A 20,373-nucleotide genomic window follows, 5' to 3' on the forward strand; every position below is an offset into this window, starting at 1 on the left:
CCTATTTAAAAAGCTCTTTTTTTAAAAAAATTATTTATTTATTTTTGGCTGCGTTGGGTCTTCGTTGCTGCACGCAGGCTTTCTCTAGTTGCGGTGAGCGGGAGCTACTCTTTATTGCAGTGTGTGGGCTTCTCCTTGCAGTGCGGAGCACAGGCTCTAGGTGCGTGAGCTTCAGTAGTTGTGGCTCTCAGGCTCTAGAGCGCAGGCTCAGTAGTTTTGCACATGGGCTTAGTTGCTCCGTGGCATGTGGGATCTTCCCGGACCAGGCCTTGAACCTGTGTCCCTTGCATCAGCAGGCAGATTCTTAACCACTGCGCCACCAGGGAAGTCCCTAAAAAGCTATCTTAGATTTGTTTATCCTAAGGATTTCTTTTCATTTAAATAGTTAAATCTCAGAACCATAATTGGTTTAATAATTTTTCACTAGTGCCTTTAATATGTGGGTTGCTTCACAATATTCTTATAGATAGTAGTAGTGTGCATTTTTATAACCCTGTTTACAAACCCCAGCACTTGGTGTATCCCCAAAACTTCCTCAGTTTCTTGTAAACTAGCTCTCATCTCTCTAATAGTTATTGACCATATTGAATCCAAAAAGCACCACAGCAGTTGGAGGTACTTGAATGTATTATACTGCAAGTTGAGGGTGAAGTATAAGTCTTTCAAAGAGCACATAACAGGGCTTCCCTGGTGGCGCAGTGGTTGAGAGTCCGCCTGCCGATGCAGGGGACACGGGTTCGTGCCCCGGTCCGGGAAGATCCCACATGCTGCGGAGCGGCTGGGCCTGTGAGCCATGGCCGCTGAGCCTGCGCGTCCGGAGCCTGTGCTCCGCAGAAGGAGAGGCCACAACAGTGAGAGGCCCGCGTACTGCGAAAAAAAATTAAAAAAAAAAAAAAAAGGAGCACATAACAAAACTTTTTCAACCCGGGTTCATTTGTTGATTGTCTTCCAGTATTTATAGAGGACTGGGCTGGGTGCTATGGGTTAAAGCATGGTGTCTGCCCTCAAAAAAAAACTATAGTTGAGGGAAGAAAGTGGACATAAATAAATAGTTAAATATTTGTATTCCCCATTTATAAAAACACAGTATATTACTGGAAATCATACTTTATAGTGCATAGGGACTTCCCTGGTGGCGCAGTGGTTAAGAATCCGCCTGCCAGTGCAGGGGACATGGGTTCAATCCCTGGTCCAGGAAGATCCCACATGCCACGGAGCTACTGAACCCATGAGCCACAACTACTGAAGTCCACGCGCCTAGAGCCCGTGTTCTGCAGCAAGAGAAGCCACCGCAGTGAGAAGTCCGTGAGCCGCAACGAAGAGCAGCCCCCACTCGACACAACTAGAGAAGCCCGCGCGCAGCAGCAAAGACCCCATGCAGCCAAAACTAAATATTAAATAATTTAAATAAATAAAATAAAGTGCATAATCTTGAAACAAGTTGTGTTTTTCTATTAGAACATGATGAGTTAGTTAGATACCAGGGTAAGTGCAAGTAAGAAATCACATATGACTTGCAGGTTTTGAGTATAGATCCTAGAGAAATAGGAAATATGGAGAGAGGGACATCTTTTTTCTTAAGGCTGTTTTTTAGAGCAGTTTTAAGTTCACAGCAAAATTGAGGGAAAGGTACAGAGATTTCCCATATCCTGCTCCACACATACCAGGGATATCTTCTCGGCAAAGATAATGATTGTTTTTTTTTGGCATACTATTTTGGAGAAAGAGTAATGCTGTTGACTTTCTTGCTACTATGCATTTTCTCATAGTTTTACTTACACAAAGACACTGTTTTATTCATTTTTAATCAACAAACTCCTAGCTAAGTGCCTAATATATATAGTAGATACTTAGGGCATTTTCAGTGAATTTCAGCCTTTGTTTCACACCCCCATTTCCTTCTTTGTTGTTTTTTCCCTTTCATCATTGAGAATTTGGTTGGATCATTGTATCAGTTGGGGTAAGATTCAGCTACAGGGACCAGCAAGCAGTCCCAAATAACAGTGGCTTAAATGAACTACAAGTTTGTTTTCCTTTAACATAAAAGTCCAGGTGGATGGTCATGGAACTTTGTGTTGTCAGGAAGTCAGGATACTTCTCTCTTATTGCTTGCATGTGTGACCTCCTTGTTCTAGAGGATAGAGTGAGAAGAAAAGGAGGCTAAGCACCGCACCCTGAGTAATTCAAGTGTTTAATCCAACATATCAACAGGAATATTTGTCAGGAAAGAATAGAAAAACATATTGAGGCAAAACCTCTATGCAATCTTTAAGTAGTAGGACATATTGTAGTTGTTTGTTACATTTCTTATCCGCCATAAGATTATAACCTTCTTGGTGACAGACATTTATTTTAATAATCACTTTATACTCTCAGCAGAGTGCCAAGCCAGTAAGTAGTTGCTTAATAATTATTTGTTGAATAGATTAATGAATGGAAGAAAAAGTTTGGGAACTGTTGCTGTACACATTTGACTGTGCTTCAGTAGACATTCCAACATCTGTTGGATGACAAACAATCCTCACATAGATGTATGGGCTTAAAAATAGAATTAAATACAGAGTTATTTTTGAATTTTTTATTTCTTTTTTTTCCTGGACTGGGGGATTTTATTTTATTTTCAGTTAGAATATTTTGAAATGTTTTGAGCCCTCATTTGCGTTTAAAATACAAAATTGCCTAATTCAAATAATAGATGATTAAAAAATAAAATAAAAATAAGCAAAGTTAACCAGGCATTGAACGCTTCATCTGAATTATCTTTCTTAATTACAACAACCTATGAGATTAGGATTTTACTCATAAAAAGGAAATAGACTGAGAAATTAAGTAACTTTCCCAACCTCACAGCTAGTTAATAAATGATAGAGCCTGCATTGTGTCAGCATGATTCTAGAGCTGAGCTTTTAACTATATGGTAAATTGAATAGAAAACTAAACCATTTACTAAAATTATAGTAACTTAGCATTTGAATGTGAGTCTTATAAGATAGTGGAGAAAACATTTTAACATTGTATCATTTTTAGCCAAAAAGCAAATAACAGTTGACCCTTGAACAACATGGGTTTGAACTGTGTGGATTCTTTTCACTAAATACGTACTATAGTACTACACAGTCTGTGGTTGGTTGAGTTTGTAGATGTGGAACCCTGGATTTGGAGGGCTAAGTGTAAATTTATGCTCAAATTTTCAACTGTGTAGTAGTGGTCAGTGCCCCTAAACCCGATGTTCAAGGGTCAACTATAAAGTTATGTTTAGGAATCTGGAGGGAAATTTAACAACTTTCCACTTTACAGCTCCAGACTGGTACCATTGCTCTTTCCTGTTCATTGCTATGCTGTTGTAGTGGGAAACGAGCCATATACAAATGAATGGTTGTAGTTGTGTTCCATTAAAACTTTATTTATAAAAATAGGCAGCAGGCCTGTAGAACATTATCTCCTAACCCCTGGTGTACTATACACCAGATGCTATTATAAGTACTTTATATGTATTATTCCATTTAAACGTCCTAACCCAAAGCAGGTAGTACTTGTGTTATCTCTATATGAGGCAACTGAGCCACAAATAGATTAAACAACTTGTCCAGTATTATATAGCTGTCAAGCGATGGAGGTAAGACATAAACCCAAACATTCTGACTCCAAAGACTGTACTCTCATATTATAGTATACTGCTTCTTTATTGTACTATAACTTTTTTTTCTGTCAGTGTCATAGAACAGTATATATTTTTTGTTAATTTACATACCTTGTGCCTGGCACCTATAACTTTTAATAAGAAGTCTAAAAGTAAAGAGGATCAGACTTCCCTGGTGGCGCAGTGGTTAAGAATCCACATGCCAATGCTGGGGACACAGGTTCAAGCCCTGGGCCAGGAAGATCCCACGTGCCACGGAGCAACTAAGCCTGTGTGCCACAACTACTGAGCCCACATGCCACAACTACTGAAGCCCATGCACCTAGAGCCTATGCTCTGCAACAAGAGAAGCCACTGCAATGAGAAGCCTGTGCACCGCAATGAAGAGTAGGCCCCGCTCGCAGCAACTAGAGAAAGCCCGCACACAGCAATGAAGGCCCAACACAGCCAAAAATGAATAAATAAACTTTTTTAAAAAGTAAAGAGGATTGTTCCTTAACAAAGAAGTTGGTAATTGTTCAGATGTATTTTTTAAGTACCTGGAATCCTATAAGGAGAGAAAAAACTATCATGAGGGGAATTAGTTTTACTTTTTAGATTAGTAAGTGTCATTGTGTTAATTGTTGGCTCCATGATAAGATTTATTTACAGTTTAAATATTGTTTAAATTTACTCTGGCATAAATGTATTTTTTTTTCTTGTCAGTTTGGATTTAGGTGGCGAGTAGAAAAAGAAGTAATTTCAGGGAAAGGTAATTCTTTATTTTATTTTAGTTTTTAATAGGATAAGGTTATTTTGTTATATTATTGAAGTCATTGGGTGAGATTATTCCTAATGTATACAGTAAGTGATTATCTACAAAATACAAAGTAAAATTAGAGAAGGTGTATTAATGATATATTGCTAACAAAGTTCAAAATATAATGCTTTAACGGTTTTTACGTTTAGAATTTTTGCTTCTAGGATATTCAATTGCAGAAAATGTTCAAAGAGTTAAAAGTTTCCTAGGAAGGAAACTATCAACAGATGAATACTTGAATTTTTCTCTTTATTAATTTTTGGAATAATGTGTTGGTATTACTGTACTCCAGCCAAATCCACATTTTGCAGATAGGAATTAAATATTACTTTGAACCTAATAGAATTTTTAGACAGGCTAGTTCTTAGGGAGTCACTGAGTTTGAGCCCAAATATTTAATCTTACAGAAAAAGAACAAGCATTTGGTAGACAATCAGTAAATGCTTTTTCTATGCATTGTAATCTATTCATAAAATTTTTCTGAAAATTTAATATTTCTGTACTGTCGCATGCCATAAAATTAGCTTTGTATTATTGGTGATTGCATTTTAAGTGTTAATGCTTCTGAAAACTACATAGGAACATTAAGGAAATAATTTTAAACTAAAAACTTTAAAAAATCTTTGAAAATAAAGGTTTCATTTTTAAATGATTAAACATTTATGCTGTCAGTATGGCTCATATACATCTTCCATAAATTAAGATCAGCCCTAAAGGTACTATAGAGGAGAAGGAAAAAGAATAATTTTAAAGCTATTTTAAACTTTTCTTACCATTACATTTTAGTTTTTGCTTTTACCTAAGACAATGACAACTGTTGAAATGTCTATCACAATTTAAAAATTTTATACTTTTACTGAATGGAATTTTCAAGTGACAGTAAGTAATGCTGCCTTTAAAAAAATTGATGGACGTTCTCTAAATTCATGTAATTGAAAAAAGTTTTAATTGAGAAGGGGAAAGAAAGCTATTTGCTGTGATTGAATCTTGGTGCTTTTTTAACAGTAGAGCCATTGCTAAACACATACAGATTTAATGAAGTATTTATTTGGAATGAGTAAGACAATGCCAATTTAGAAAAGTTATCAGCCTTTGAACTGGTAATTTTCAAAATTCATTTTGACAGTTTCTTTTTTATGAAAAAAAGTCAGTTCCTGTTGGTGCAAATTATTGAGATATAAATGCTTTTTTTTAGTTTGTGCAAATAAGTTTGATCTTGTCTTTTTCTGTTAAAGTTAATAATTGTTGAGTAGTTTATTTTTTTTTCCCTCTTGGATCATCAATATTAGTTCTTTTTTGCATAAGGTTTTAATATACAATGGACATGATAATAAGGCGTTGATTTTAGTGTCAAGTGATTCTAAAATTTATAGCATCAGGTTTGATTACTCATTCTACTTAATCTCAAAATGCTAGTTAAAATGTGCTTTAAATGTCATTTTATTCTGGTACTTAAATGCCATATTAAAAATTTCAATTTTTATCAATTTTAATATGATTAAATATTGAAAAAGATTGTCCCAGGTATAAGTGCATGTACTTTGGAAAATATACTTATTCTTTTAGGGTGTTAGTGAGTACACTTTTTTAGTACTTCCATCTTCCAAAGTGTAAGATTCCCTTACACGGAGTCACTAAAACTCTGTATCTTAATATAAACAGTCAACTTGATAGTCAACTATCTATCAGGTAAAGAGTTCTGGAACTTTTTTTTTTTAAACAGTTCATTCAGCAATTTGATTTGATTGTTGAACTTACCACAATTATTGTGGTCAGTTTTTTAATGATTATTTTATAGAGCTAGGAATTTATATATGTATGTCATGTATCTTATCTATGTATGTTGAGTAAATTTCAGAGGTAATACCAGATTGTATAGATAAATACTGTCACCAGCCATCATAGCTAATATTCCTTCCTTTATTTGCAGGGCAGTTTTGCTGTGGAAATAAATGTTGTGATAAAAAAGAAGGCTTAAAGAGTTGGGAAGTTAATTTTGGTTATATTGAGCATGGTGAAAAGAGAAATGCGCTTGTTAAATTAAGTAAGTTGACTTTAGGTGGGGTATGATTGATTTCTTCAAAGTTTATCTAGTAATTTAGATTTTAAAATATATAGGCTAATTTAAGATTCAATTTAAAAATTTTAATATATCTTCTTGGAAACTCTTTTTTTCTCAGAGCTTCTGAAAGTTGCAAGAGTGACATTAGGGGAAATAGTTCTAATGCCAGAGGTAAACCAGTAATTCGTGAAGTGAAGACCTCTTTCCATTAATTTGAGAATGTCACCAGTGCAGAGTGAGATGCAAAGTATCAGAAAAGGCAATATAAAATCTCGCATTAGCTGATAGCCATATTGTTATGGTGTAGACTTTATTGACTGTCAATAAAGAAAAAATTTTAGGAGGGCAGATTGTTCTTGATATCAGTCTTAAAAGCTTAGGATTATAACCCAGAATACAAAAGTTTCTCTTAATATACATGTTTTAGGATCTGTTGCTCATTCTTTTTTTTTCTCCTAAGCTAGTCTTTTATGTGTCAGCTTCTTCTCTGCATCATGTTAACAACCTTCTCTGGTTCCTAAATACGTGTGCCCTTAGAGTGTCTGCCCACTCCGGGTAGAAATCAAGGATTTCCCCATATGCTACTTGGTACACACCAAAGAAGGTTGGTGTCTGAGTTCTTCCTGGAAGTGCTTATGAGGAAGAGTCAACTAGTGTGAACTGAGATTAAAGCAAAAAGGAGACCACAATGGAGGAACTTTTTTGAAAGTTCTTTTACAGTTGAAAACTCTTAGAGTACTTCAGAGGAAATGACTATACCCACACTATTGTTATTAGATGTCTCTGATGTGAGATACAGTTCTTCCTGTGAAACAGTTTGCTTTTAGAATAACTTGACAGCACCATTTTCTAAAGCAATGGCAGAATATTTTCAATTTCTCAAGCATTCTAATACAATTTTTATTATATATATACATTTTTTGAGATGGGAGAGAATCAGATTGTTTTCTTCAGATTATTTGTTTCCCCTCTTACAGTAAAGGAATGTAAGGAAAAATGACAATTTATGATATTAAAAGTAAAGTAGCAGTGCAGTTATTAAAATTTAGCAATTCTGTGGTGTTACTCTTTTTTTTTTTTTTTTTTAGGATTATGCCAAGAATGTTCCTTTAAATTAAATTTTCATCACAGGTAATATGATCTTTTAAAATGTGGTTGTTAATTTTAGTAGTCTTGGATGTAGTCACCTGCACTGGATGTCTAAAGTAGACTTGAGTGGTTGATGGTTTAATTAGTTGATTGTATATAAAATCCACCATTACCATATAACCACATAAACCAGGGAACTGGAAGTTCGTCATGCATAACTCTAGTCAAGCAGTTTTAAATGTGAAGGCCTGTGCAGAGTGGTAGATAGATGCTAGAATTTTTGGTTTGGAATCAGTGTTCAGATACTGTAATATTCTTAGAAACTATATTGTAAAGCAGGTCTTCATAAAGTGATTTCTATGTCTCATTTAAGCATTGTTTTAATTAGAGTTTGTCATTCTTACAAAGGATTATACCTCTATACTCATTTTAGATGTTAAAATCAGGCTCCTATTGAGTGAGCTAGACTGTGTCTGCCATACTGAATGGGGGAGGAGTATCAGTGTTCTGCATTGTGCAGTTTATATAGATAGTAGGCTTTCCTATATATTCTTCTCAGCTAATCCACTTACTATTCTTCTTGGGCAAGCTACTTAACCTCTGTAAGACTCAATTTTATTATCTCAAAAAATGAGTATACTAAGGTTATTGTGGGGATTAAATAAAAATGCATATAAAATGCTTGACACAGTGTCTAGCTTATGGTAAGTCAAGCATAATGAAGTCCCTGGCATTGCAGATGTTCAGACAAAATCTGTGTAACCTGGCATGATTGTAGTGGTCAAGTTTCATGTCCTGAGTAACACTTGAAAGTCTTAACAGTAAGATTCTGCAACTTTATAAAATGTATATATTAGTATATTAATTTAAAATCAGCTGTGTTCTAAATGAGCCTTATCTAGTATTTTAGCTATTAAAAATAAATAAATTTTTAATTCTTAAAATTAGCAAAGTTTTTAGATTACTTGATTTCCCCTCTCTATCGATGATACTGGAAGATAACAAAGATTTTTTTTTTTTTTTTTTTTTTTTGCGGTACGTGGGCCTCTCACTGCTGCGGCCTCTCCCGCTGTGGAGCACAGGCTCTGGAAGCGCAGGCTCATCAGCCATGGCTTACGGGCCCAGCCGCTTGGCGGCATGCGGGATCTTCCCAGACCGGGGCACGAACCCGTGTCCCCTGCATCGGCAGGCGGACTCTCAACCACTGCACCACCAGGGAAGCCCCAAAGATGTTTTTTTGACCTTGAGTTTCGAGCGACATTTCAAATTTGAAATTATTCTTACAAGAGGAAAAAGTTATTACTGTCTTAAACAGTATTGTAGTATTTGGTGTATCTTAATTTGAAAGGTCTGATAAGCAAGTTTCTTGAAAGTAATCCACTCTGTTGTCTCTTCATCCTCTTTCCCAGTCCCAGTTTCAGCATTATCACCTTTTCCTATTTAGTGTTTCTTTTCTTAACCAATTAAAATCAGTTGCTTGCCAGCTATGGTACTGAAAACCATAATTCAAAAAGAGACATGTACCAAAATGTTCATTGCAGCTCTATTCACAATAGCCCGGAGCTGGAAACAACCTAAGTGTCCATCATCGGATGAATGGATAAAGAAGATGTGGCACATATATACAATGGAATATTACTCAGCCATAAAAAGAAACGAAATTGAGCTATTTGTAATGAGGTGGATAGACCTAGAGTCTGTCATACAGAGTGAAGTAAGTCAGAAAGAGAAAGACAAATACTGTATGCTGACACATATATATGGAATTTAAGAAAAAAATGTCATCAAGAACATAGGGGTAAGACAGGAATAAAGACACAGACCTACTAGAGCATGGACTTGAGGATATGGGGAGGGGGAAGGGTAAGCTGTGACAAAGTGAAAGAGCGGCATGGACATATATACACTACCAAACGTAAGGTAGATAGCTAGTGGGAAGCAGCCGCATAGCACAGGGAGATCAGCTCGGTTCTTTCTGACCGCCTGGAGGGGTGGGATAGGGAGGGTGGGAGGGAGACGCAAAAGGGAGGGGATATGGGAACATATGTATATGTATAACTGATTAAATTTGTAAAATAAAAAAAAATAGATTGAAAAAAAAAATAGTGGAATGACAAAAAATAAAAAAATAAAAAAAAAAATAAAAAAAAAAATAAGAAAATATTATAAAAAAAAAAAACAAAACTTGGCCTAGAAGAGATAAAGCTACAGCAGTAAAAGGATAAGTGGTCTAAAGTAGACATATGAGTTAACAGTAAGCCTTTCCATCCTCATTCTATTATACCTTTGCTGTATTCCTTTATTCTTAAGAGAAGAATTTTCTATTTACTGGTGGTTGAGAACTGTTAGAGTGGTTTCTTCTTGTTGTATGTGTTTTTTCAAAGTGTAGGTAGATATGAATTATGTGGAGGGAAATGAGATGTGATTTTGTAATTTTTTTAGAATGGCTAAATGATAGAATATAGAAAAGAAATGAGTAAAACTATGATTTACATTTACTAAGGTTTGTACACAGAACTTATAAAAAAAATCCTTTGTCTCAGAGTGTTCAGGCTTCATAATCTTATAGAATTGTTTTAATTAATATACTAACCTAAAATATTTACAGGCTCATTTAAGGGTTCCTTATTATGTAAACTACATTTTAAAAATGAGTACTTTAACTGATTTGGCTTTTTTACCCATTGATTTTTATTTTTTGTAAAATTCAGTTGAAAAAGTTAACTTTATATTGTTCAACATAAAGGAGAAAAGAAGTCAAGTCAAAAAAAAGAAAGGATAAAGCCAGAAAAGATTGTGAAGAGTCATCACGTAAAAAATCCAGATTATCTTCTGTAGAAGAGTCCTCTAAGAAAAAGGATAAAGGTAAAAGGGAATTAAAATAAAATATTTACTCATATTTCTGAACATGAAGTATAATCTGCCATATGTCTCAAATGTTGAATTTAATTAGTAAATACATTTAGAATTCTGTTTTATAGTAGTTGAAAGGAAACTGGTTGGAGAATTTAGATATGAATTTACAGTAACTTAACAGGAGTTTCAATAACAAGGTTGGTTTTGATTCATTTTTGGCAGATGGTATAATATTGCAACAGCATTCTAATTTCTGGATTTGTTACTTACAGACTTGTTACCTTGAGCAAGTCACTGAATTTCTTGAGTTTCACTTTCCTTATGTACATAGTGGTGATGTGAATACCTGCTCTCTATACTGCTGGTGCTTATTGTGGAGAATCAAATAAGGATGTGAAAGGCACTTTGAACACTGTAAATCAGTACATAACCTATAAGTCAGTTTAACGTTGTAACACTGTGATTTCAATTATCGTGGTCTGTGTGATTTTTCTCACTAGCTTATGAGCTTCTTGAAATGATAGAGGTTGATATGTATGTGTCCTCAGAACCTAACATGGTGCTGTGCACATACAATTAGAAAATAACTGTTAAATTCAAATCCAAGTCAACTGCTACTTCTTCCTCAGCAGTCCTTAAGCTGTCTAAGCCTTAGTTTTTTCATGTGTAAAATGGTCATGATAATCTTACCTAGTAGGTCATAGGATTTTTCAGAAGTTGAAATGAGATAATGCATGTAAGCAGTTTGCATAGTACTTGGTACATAGTTAGCTATTATGAAGGTTATTGCTAGTTGCTTTTTTAGTCCATAATAAAGTAGAGTCAAATTGACTATAACTTAGAGTGAATTGGACTTAAATTAGGTAGGTAATGGTAAATTGAATTAGATTCCAGCCTATGTTAACATAATACTTGAACAGAAGAGGGCTGCCTTGCTCCAGCTATGAAGATCATTAGATATGTTATGTTCTTACGTACATTTTTTTCTTCTAACATGTCACAATACATTCAAGTATATGTATTGCCAAGTTTTTGACTTGGTAAAATCGATAGATGTTGAGAGGAAAAATACTGATATTCTGTTGTTTATTGAGAAATGGTATTTGAAACAGAATACCTTTTTTATCTCTAAATCATGTTCCAAATTTCAAAATAAATTTTAATTAATAAGTGTGAGAATCTCATTTGAATTTTTAAAAATTTTTATTTATCCTCATGTGCCAGTAAAATATTTAGTGTATTATATCTGAGGATTTTGTAGCATTACTATTATATAATATATTTATATCTTAGTATGATACTATGTTAATCATTGCATATTCCAAATTAAAGAACTACTAATCCCTGCTTGTAGAAGTTTATTCAGTACCTCCAAAACAGATAATTAGGTAGCTGGATACTCAGGACTAGGGATGGGGTTGCACCCCTCAAATTATAATATATATGCATGTGATCTTCCTTATAGATATTTTTCCTTTAGTGTTCTATATTTTGGTAGATGATACCTCTGTCAACCTAAAAACTAATATCAGAAAGCAGGAAATATCCTTGATGCCTTCTTTTTTTCTCGTTACTTATGTAAATACTATCAGTTTTACCCCCAGGGTATGTATGTCTCATGTTCTCTCTAGTCTAGTTCAAACTCTATCATGTTTTCTCATCTAGGCTACTACTATATTATCCATACTGATTCTAACACTGTCTTGTCATCCCACCTCCCTCTCCTTAATCCATTCTCCATCTAGTAGTGATTTCCTGTGTTCTTAGGATATAACCAATATCTGGACAAAGCCCAAAGGCTCTATGTGATCCAGCATACAAAGCTTGTTTATCACTACTCTTCACCTTACGTTCACACTCCACCCACATAGCCTTTCAGTTTCTAGAAAATGCCAAACTTCTTTCTGTTTAAGGACTGTATAGGTGCTGCTTCCTCTCTAAAACCTCCAGTCCCATCCTAACTCATCCTCAGATTTAAGCTTAAATGTTACTTCCTCTGGGATCCTTTCCTGACCGTGAATCTAAATTAGGACTCCCATTTATAATGCTTTCACAACCTTGGAACTTTTCCTTCATTACACATATGACAGTTACATAAAGCACAAGGAGAACAGGGGTTCTGTCTGCTGTGTTCATTGCTCTATCCCTAGCACCCCACTAGCACGTGTAAGGCATAAATAATAAAGAATAAGAAAATGAAAGACTTGAAGATTGTTTCAGGGCAACTTCAGAGATAGAAAACCAAAGCAGAGTGGAATTGAGACATCTGTGTCTTATATACTCTTTATTCAGAGCACCTTTCGTAGCAGAGAGCACAGGATAAAGTTCTTTTTTTCAGCTTCTTTGGTATAAAGCAGAAAATGACAACATCTTAGCAAACTTTTAGGAAAACCATGTAGACCTCTTTAATATCTTCTCATCTGGGATCGATCATCTGGAACTAGGTTGATCTTGATATGATACTTTCTTGCCAGGCCACCTTAATTTGGCCCAGACTTGAATACTAATTAATAAATGCTTAATATCTCAGCTGCATTTGGACTGTTGGCATTCCTCAGAACCATTACTTTCTTGATCTTTTTCCTATCTTTTCAGCCTCTCCTCAGCCTCTTGACTATAATTCCTCCTCCATCTTACCCTTGTTGGAATTGCTCAAGGCTCTTACAGAACTTCTCTTTATTCTGTCTGTTCTCCCTGTGTGATCTCATCAACCCTGATAGCCTTAGGTTACCATCATACAAAATGTTAAATAAGTGGATGGATGGATGGATAATTGGATGGCTAGATAGCTGAATGGATAGAGAGGAAATGTAAGAAAGATCAAAGCTTGACTTTGAGGACCAGCCTGCTTTGGCAGGTGTGAACAGAACAGGGTATTTAGGTAAATTGTCTTGGCAGGAAGTTCAAGATCTTACCCCTCCCACCTCCATCCTGCCCCCAAGCTCAGTTCCTTGGATAGGCTTTTTCTGACACCCTTCACCCCACTCCTCCAGGCAAGATTAGGTCCCTGTTAGCACGTTCTGATAGCATCCTGCACTCTCCTTTAGGAATACATATCACTCTTGGAATAATTTTTCTGTGAAGGAAGGGACTGTGTGACTTGTTTAATTCTCTATCCCCAGTTCCTAAGCACAGTGCTTGCCCCACATAGTAGGCATTCAGTAAATGTTAGGTGAGTGAGTCAGTGAAATCAACCAGTTTCTCAATGTTGAAAGGAACATCAGAGATCAGCCCTGGAGTCATGATCAAAAAGATTTTCTATGGTTTCACCTTTCAAAATATGGTCCTTTGCATTGTCATCACTTGGGAGCTTGTTAGAAATGCATAATTCCAGACCCTTCCAGATCTCCTAAATTGGAGTTGCACTTTAAGTTCCCAGAATGATTCATATGTACAGTAAAGGTTAAGATGCACTGCTCTTTATCATGTATTTGTTCTGCTTTAGCTTCAACACCTCCAGGGAAAAGGAACCCATTATCCAAAATACTCCTTTACATTTCAGACAGCTGTAATTGCTAGCAGGTTTCTTTTAACATTTAGCCAAAACGTACAACTTCTTCCTTCTGGTTCCAGTTGTGTCCTTTTTTTAACCTATAGACACTTGGAAGCAGGTATCATTGTTCTTACATGACAGAGAAGATGACAGAGAAGAATACATTTCTTTTGCCATTGGAAGTTTAGCTATGTTTTTATTTGCTCTCTGATGACTAGGAAATAAGTAGGAGTGAAGAAACAACATAAAGCAGTTGTTGCAGTCCAGGCCTTGGCTTCCTTTGGAATCTTTACCCTGTAGTTCTCACACCCTCTTGTCTGGCCTTAAGGGGCCATTCATGCTACAACTTGGGCTAATTATGAGACCTGTCCAGGGAGGTTGGAGGAATTGTTACTCTCCATCTGTTTTGTGTTCTTTTTTGAGTTAGCAGCCTTCAGAAATATTTCCCCTAAGGTCTTACTGCAGGAGATTGTATAATGATGATTTTTTTAGATTACTTTAATAGATCTTCAGTACTTTTTCTCTTTCCATTTCCCTCACTGGGTAAACCATTATAGAATTGAAAATGTTTGTTTTATGACATAATTTTTGTGTGATTTTCAGTTACAGAGAATTCTCACCTGTACATGATCTTCAAAAAAGATTAAAAGATTTTTTAAATCTTTTTTTCTTAAAAGGTTAAGAAAAGGCATTTATTTGTAAACTGCTTTCAGATGTTGAACATCTGTAGATAAAATATTGTTTGTATTGCAGCTAATCTATGAGGGTTTTTTTGTTTTTTTTTTTGTTTTTTTTGTCCTAGCAACATGAGATTTTTTTTTATAGGTGTTCATTATTTTTTATGTTTTGTGCTAGGTATTCCAGGCTGTACAAGAGCATAAAATACCCCTCCCTAAAAGAATCTAACATTTTAATTAGGGAGATAAGTCTAAGGAACAGGAAAGATTAGAAGACAGTGAAGTGCTTCCCTGCAAGACTATACGCTAGACTATTGGGAAGAATTCCAGTTATAGCTATAGCTGTTACACCACTGCAAGATGATTCTTGACAGAACAGTGCTGGGTTTTTTGTTTTTGTTTTTGTTTTTCAGCACATTCACTCTCAATGAAATCAGAACATTCTATCAACAGTATCAAGTTTTTATTTAATAAAAGTATACAGATTCAAGTTATTTACAGTTTAGGTTTCCCACAAACTGTGACTTGTTCTGATGTAAATTTTTTTTGTTGTTTTTGTACTGTGTGAGAAAAATCATAGAAAAAAGAGCAAAAGTGTATTTCTTCCCCATATTAGAACACTTAAAAGTTTCTTATGTCAAGTATAGAAGAGCATAAATTTTTTTTTCAGTAAATACGGTGGATAAACATTTTAACTTCACATCATGAAGTATGAAGGAAGAGAACAAGAGGGATGAAGTTGAGATAGAAAAAGAATTGGGGAGGTGGATTAAAATTTAAGAAATGTTGCTTATATTGCACAAGACTGAGTGATCTCTTGTCATTTAGTGATTTTGATTGATCAAATTAAATATATGGTTTGTACATAGAAAGCAAATGTTAGCAACGGTTGTTACTGGTCAGTTTTTAATAAGTCCTGTAGTTTTCATCAGATTGGATTTCATTGAATATTTGCTACAAATTTTGTTGTTTTTTTCCTGCAACATTCCAAAAAGTATTCACAATGACTTACAAAAATATATACTATAAGATTTTTTAAGGTGAAATCAAAATAATGGAAAAATAAGATAGAATAGGAAAGTAAAGCTAGAGGTAAAATTAATACAGACAAATATTTACTAAAAAGTCTTGCATAATTGCAAAAGTAGATCATAGATTTGTCACTGTTCTTCCTAACAACCAAACCAAAGAAAGGAAACCACCAGTACAATGATTAATTGTACCCATACAATATTAAAGAGAACTCACAGGGTGTTCATCTTTTTCCAGGGAGTTTTGAGAGCAGAATCTACTGTGGATTCATAAAAGGGGGTATCCATTTGTGATAATAACAAACAGTAACCTTGTATCTCAACAGTAATACGATGTAGAATTTCTTAAAGAACTTGCAATAAATAGGGTCTAACAAAGTGTAGTTCAATAACATACCTAATTTATGTTATAATATCTGGACTTATTTATAGAAATTTAGAGATTTGAGACTTCTAGCCTTACTTGTAAATTTATAAACTTAAGAATTAATTTTTTCTGATTTTAAAGTAATATATATTTATGTGGCAAACTCAGGAAAATATTTAGTAATTGCTCCAAATCACCATTCAATTTAAACTTTATTAGCATTTTAATATATAATTCTTAAGGAGAATTCTTAAGTGCTCAGTAATCAGAAATTTTAGAGAAATAGAATTTTAAAGGTATTTACTGTTTAAAAATTTAATGAAGAGGGAGATATCTGTGGAGGTATTCCTCTAGTTTAGGAATACAACATATTCCTTATGAATTATTTTACTCATACCATTTTGTTTTCAACATATTTGAAGTGTTCTTAAAGCACTGACACTTCCTTTCTCCCCATGTGAATCCTAATCTATCAGTAGCTCCTTCTTCTAAATTAGGTTAAGTTTCCTGACAGCTTATAGAACATAGCCAGGCATGAGACGATAGACTTAAGCTATCTGAGGATGGGGTAGTAAGTATATATAGTTTTAGAAAGCATACACAGGTTAAAATGGGAAATTTTATAGTTTTTGCCAATTTCCAACTATATGTTGCAGTGATAGGTGTGAAGGCCTATTTAATGTAAAAAAAAAAAACACTGCCCTTCTCCAATTCCAATTTTTGTTAAAAAATCTTTTGGGGAAAGGGCTTGACTTGTTTACATTCATTCTTTCATTTGCTCTTCCTTCCTTCTCCCTCCCACTGTTCTTCCCCCAGCCTTATCATACCTCCCTTATTTCCCAGAAATAATCTTAAGTCTCTTCACCCTCCTCAGCTAGGTCAAACTTCTAGTGGTAGGGAGAGGAGAATACTGTAGCCAACCTGAAGTATCTCTAGCTTAGCTTGGTTCTTGAAGTAGAACCATTTCAAGCAGGGGACATGTACCTTGTTATAGTTTGCCAAACCCAGATATCTTCTCAGGTGGTCAGTGACCTGTCTTAGGTGGTCTTGGCAATTTTACAACTCAAATTCTGCTGCTTCTATTATATATTTCATTTCCATTTGGATAATATTCAGTTACCCTTTTACCCTCATTTAACATATGGATTATTTACACCAGATCCATAAAGAAAAACCCAATTTCTATGGGGAAAAAGAATTTTAACTTGCTTTTGTTGATTGTCAGCCATAATCGCAAGTGGTTTAGTTGTATACCTCATTTAATCGTAGTAATGGGCATATAATATCCCATTTTGCAGATAAGAGAACCAAGACCCAGAGAATTTACATAAATTGCCTAAGGTCAAATAGTTGGTTAATGGCAGAGCTATGATTAAACACAGGTTTATAACTCCAGAGTCTGCTCTTTTACTTATATCATCAATAACTGTTCATCAGTGAATCAAACGTTAGTCCACTCTTTATACCTCAGTTTGGGCAGATATATTACACAAATCCACATTAAATGATTTGATCTGTGTCTCAGTTATATCTGTAAAATGGGTATAAAGAGACTTGACTTCATTGGATTATTAGAGTCAAGTGAAATAATAAACATGCAAAGCGTGTGTCTTATATATGATGAAGTAGTCTTTGATAACCTGTAACTATTATTGTTATATCAGAGAAAAGGAAAATACTGGACATTAGATTTTGTGTTTGTTCTTCACAGTGGGTCAGATCAAAAGTTAAGTCTGTAAAAGTCTGACCTGTCCATTGTTTTCATAATTGGAGACTTGCCACTTCTTCAGTAGACCAAGTTATTTAGGTATGTAATATCCAGAAAAACCAAGATGATAGACCTACTTGCATTATTCAAAGCATATAGGGAAAATTATATGCAGTTTGCATTACATTCTAAAAGGAACATTGAAGGGCTTCCCTGGTGGCACAGTGGTTGAGAGTCTGCCTGCCGATGCAGGGGACGCGGGCTCGTGCCCCGGTCTGGGAGGATCCCACGTGCCGCGGAGCAGCTGGGCCCGTGAGCCATGGCCCGTGAGCCATGGCCGCTGAGCCTGCGCGTCCGGAGCCTGTGCTCCGCAACGGGAGAGGCCACAACAGTGAGAGGCCTGTGTACCGCAAAAAAAATAAAATAAAATAAAAAATAAATAAAGGGAACATTGAAAACTTAAAGCAGGTCAAGAATAGAACAACCAAAGTGTTGTCAGAACTTGAAATGTTGTTATAGGAAGAAGGTTGAAGGAACCGTAGATGTTTAGCTTAGGAAAAAGGGAAGGGGTAAGGAGGTAGACATGGAAACTGTAGATATTTTCAAGACTGCTACTATGTAGAAGACTTATTTTTGGTGGCTGGTTGGCAGAACTAGAGTCTATGGATAAAAATAGTCCAAGGACAGATTTTTGCCTTAATTTAAGGAAAAATTTGTCAATTAGAACTATCTGAAGAAAGGAATGGAGGAATGGGCTGCTTCAGGAAGTAGTGAGGTGTTTAGGTTGGACAGCCAGTTGTTATTGGAAGTATTACAGTAAGATGTTCATTCATTGGATAAGGGCTGGACCTCCAAGCTCCCCTTCCAGTACAGAGTCAGTGACTTAAATTCTGATCCCCACTTGTCAATAATTACTGTGTAGATTTGACACTGATACAAATGCAAGCATCATTTTGTGTTGCCCATTGTTCTACATGTTACTTCCTTAGCAGCACCCTTTCCACCTCTGGCAGGTTGTAGCAGTTATCAAAAAAATGATTTGTAGTTACTGTCAGCCTCATGGAATTAGGTATTTTAGATTCGTAGTTAAATATTAATAGATTCATAGAGTTGTAAGGGACCTTAAAGGTCATGTAATCCAGTCTTGTAGATTTGATTCTCTAAGGATATTTGATCAATTTTTCAGCATGTCCTCTTTTTTTTTTTTTTTTTGCGGTATGCGGGCCTCTCACTGTTGTGGCCTCTCCCGTTGTGGAGCACAGGCTCCGGATGCACAGGCTCAGCGGCCATGGCTCACGGGCTCAGCTGCTCCATGGCATGTGGGATCCTCCCAGATCGGGGCAGGAACCTGTGTCCCCTGCATTGGCAGGTGGACTCTCAACCACTGCGCCACCAGGGAAGCCCAGCATGTCCTCTTTCAAAGAGAGTTATTTTATAATGTTATTCTAAACTGATTGTACTTTTTAGTAAAACTGGATCGTCTGTTATCAGAAAAGTGGTGTAGGAAAGCTGGCATGTGGGCAGTGCTCTTGAGAGGGAACAAGAAAACAGGTGGTTGTAAGGCCTTTTGAAATTAGCTGCCCACTTTCAAAGGCCTTGTAGGTTTGTTCTCTGACATCATTGATAGGAGAACACCATGGTGATAACTTTACTAGGCCTAATTAGTTTTTCTGTGCTTTCTTTATCTCAGTTAGTGAATATTCATAAAAATAAGGGCAGAAGACTTTTTGTTTGTTCTGTTTTTGTTTTTTGGCTGCGTTCGGTCTTGGGTCTTCGTTGCTGCGCACGGACTTTCTCTAGTTGTGGCAAGCAGGGGTCTACTCTTTGTTGTGGTGTGCAGGCTTCTCACTGCGATGGCTCCTCTTATTGCAGAGCACGGGCTCTAGGTGCACAGGCTTCAGTAGTTGCAGCATGCGGGCTCAGTAGTTGTGGCTCACAGGCTCTAGAGCGCAGGCTCAGTAGTTGTGGCGCATGGGCTTAGTTGCTCTGTGGCATGTGGGATCTTCCCAGACCAGGGCTCGAACCCATGTCCCCTGCATTGCAGGTGGATTCTTAAACACTGCGCCACCAGGGAAGTCCCAAGCAGAAGACTTTTTTCTTTTCGCATATTCAGTTTGGGACACTGGCAGTTCCAGTGCTGGCTGTCGTTGAGTGGGAATCTTATTCCCAGAGCTTTGTAATTTTATCATCTTTGTGTGTAGATTGTTAGAAGCACAACCCCCATTCCCTTTTTTATTTATTTGCTGTTTTTGTTAGAATTTGTGCTAGAATAGATTCGGTTAGGACCAAAGTTCAGACATACACGTTGATTCAAGGATCAAAGTCCAACAGGAAAAAAGGCTAGAACCACCATGGCAAATCAGTACTGTTTTATTTTTGTGTTGTGTTTAACTAAGGTACATTCTGTATTGACAGGCCAAATTTGTGTCACTTCTTTTCCAGACTAATGGTCATTATTGGAGAGGAATTATTTGCTAACATAATTACTTTGTGGCATATAATTTTATTGTCTCATAATACATGTTTCAGTATTTGATAATTTTTAGTTGACTAATATAGGGCGATTCATTTGAAACATGTCTATTTTGTTATGTTTTAAAAATAAAATATATTGTTTTTACTGATCTTTAAAGGTAATACATGATTATTGT

General features: G+C 35.7%; 1 protein-coding gene across 2 annotated transcripts in view; it reads left to right on the forward strand.

The window, feature by feature from the left end:
• LOC132498846 (protein FRA10AC1) overlaps window positions 1-20,373 on the forward strand; it is a 40,929-nt gene that overhangs the window by 17,038 nt on the left and 3,518 nt on the right. For both annotated transcript variants that reach the window (XM_060113063.1, XM_060113145.1), the window contains exons 9-12: window positions 4,346-4,391; window positions 6,370-6,483; window positions 7,590-7,632; window positions 10,337-10,455. In XM_060113063.1, the coding sequence (XP_059969046.1) occupies window positions 4,346-4,391; window positions 6,370-6,483; window positions 7,590-7,632; window positions 10,337-10,455 (322 nt within the window). The remainder of the gene's footprint in view (window positions 1-4,345; window positions 4,392-6,369; window positions 6,484-7,589; window positions 7,633-10,336; window positions 10,456-20,373) is intronic.

The sequence above is a fragment of the Mesoplodon densirostris genome, chromosome 1, assembly GCF_025265405.1.
Source record: "Mesoplodon densirostris isolate mMesDen1 chromosome 1, mMesDen1 primary haplotype, whole genome shotgun sequence".
NCBI classification, from domain to species: domain Eukaryota; kingdom Metazoa; phylum Chordata; class Mammalia; order Artiodactyla; family Ziphiidae; genus Mesoplodon; species Mesoplodon densirostris.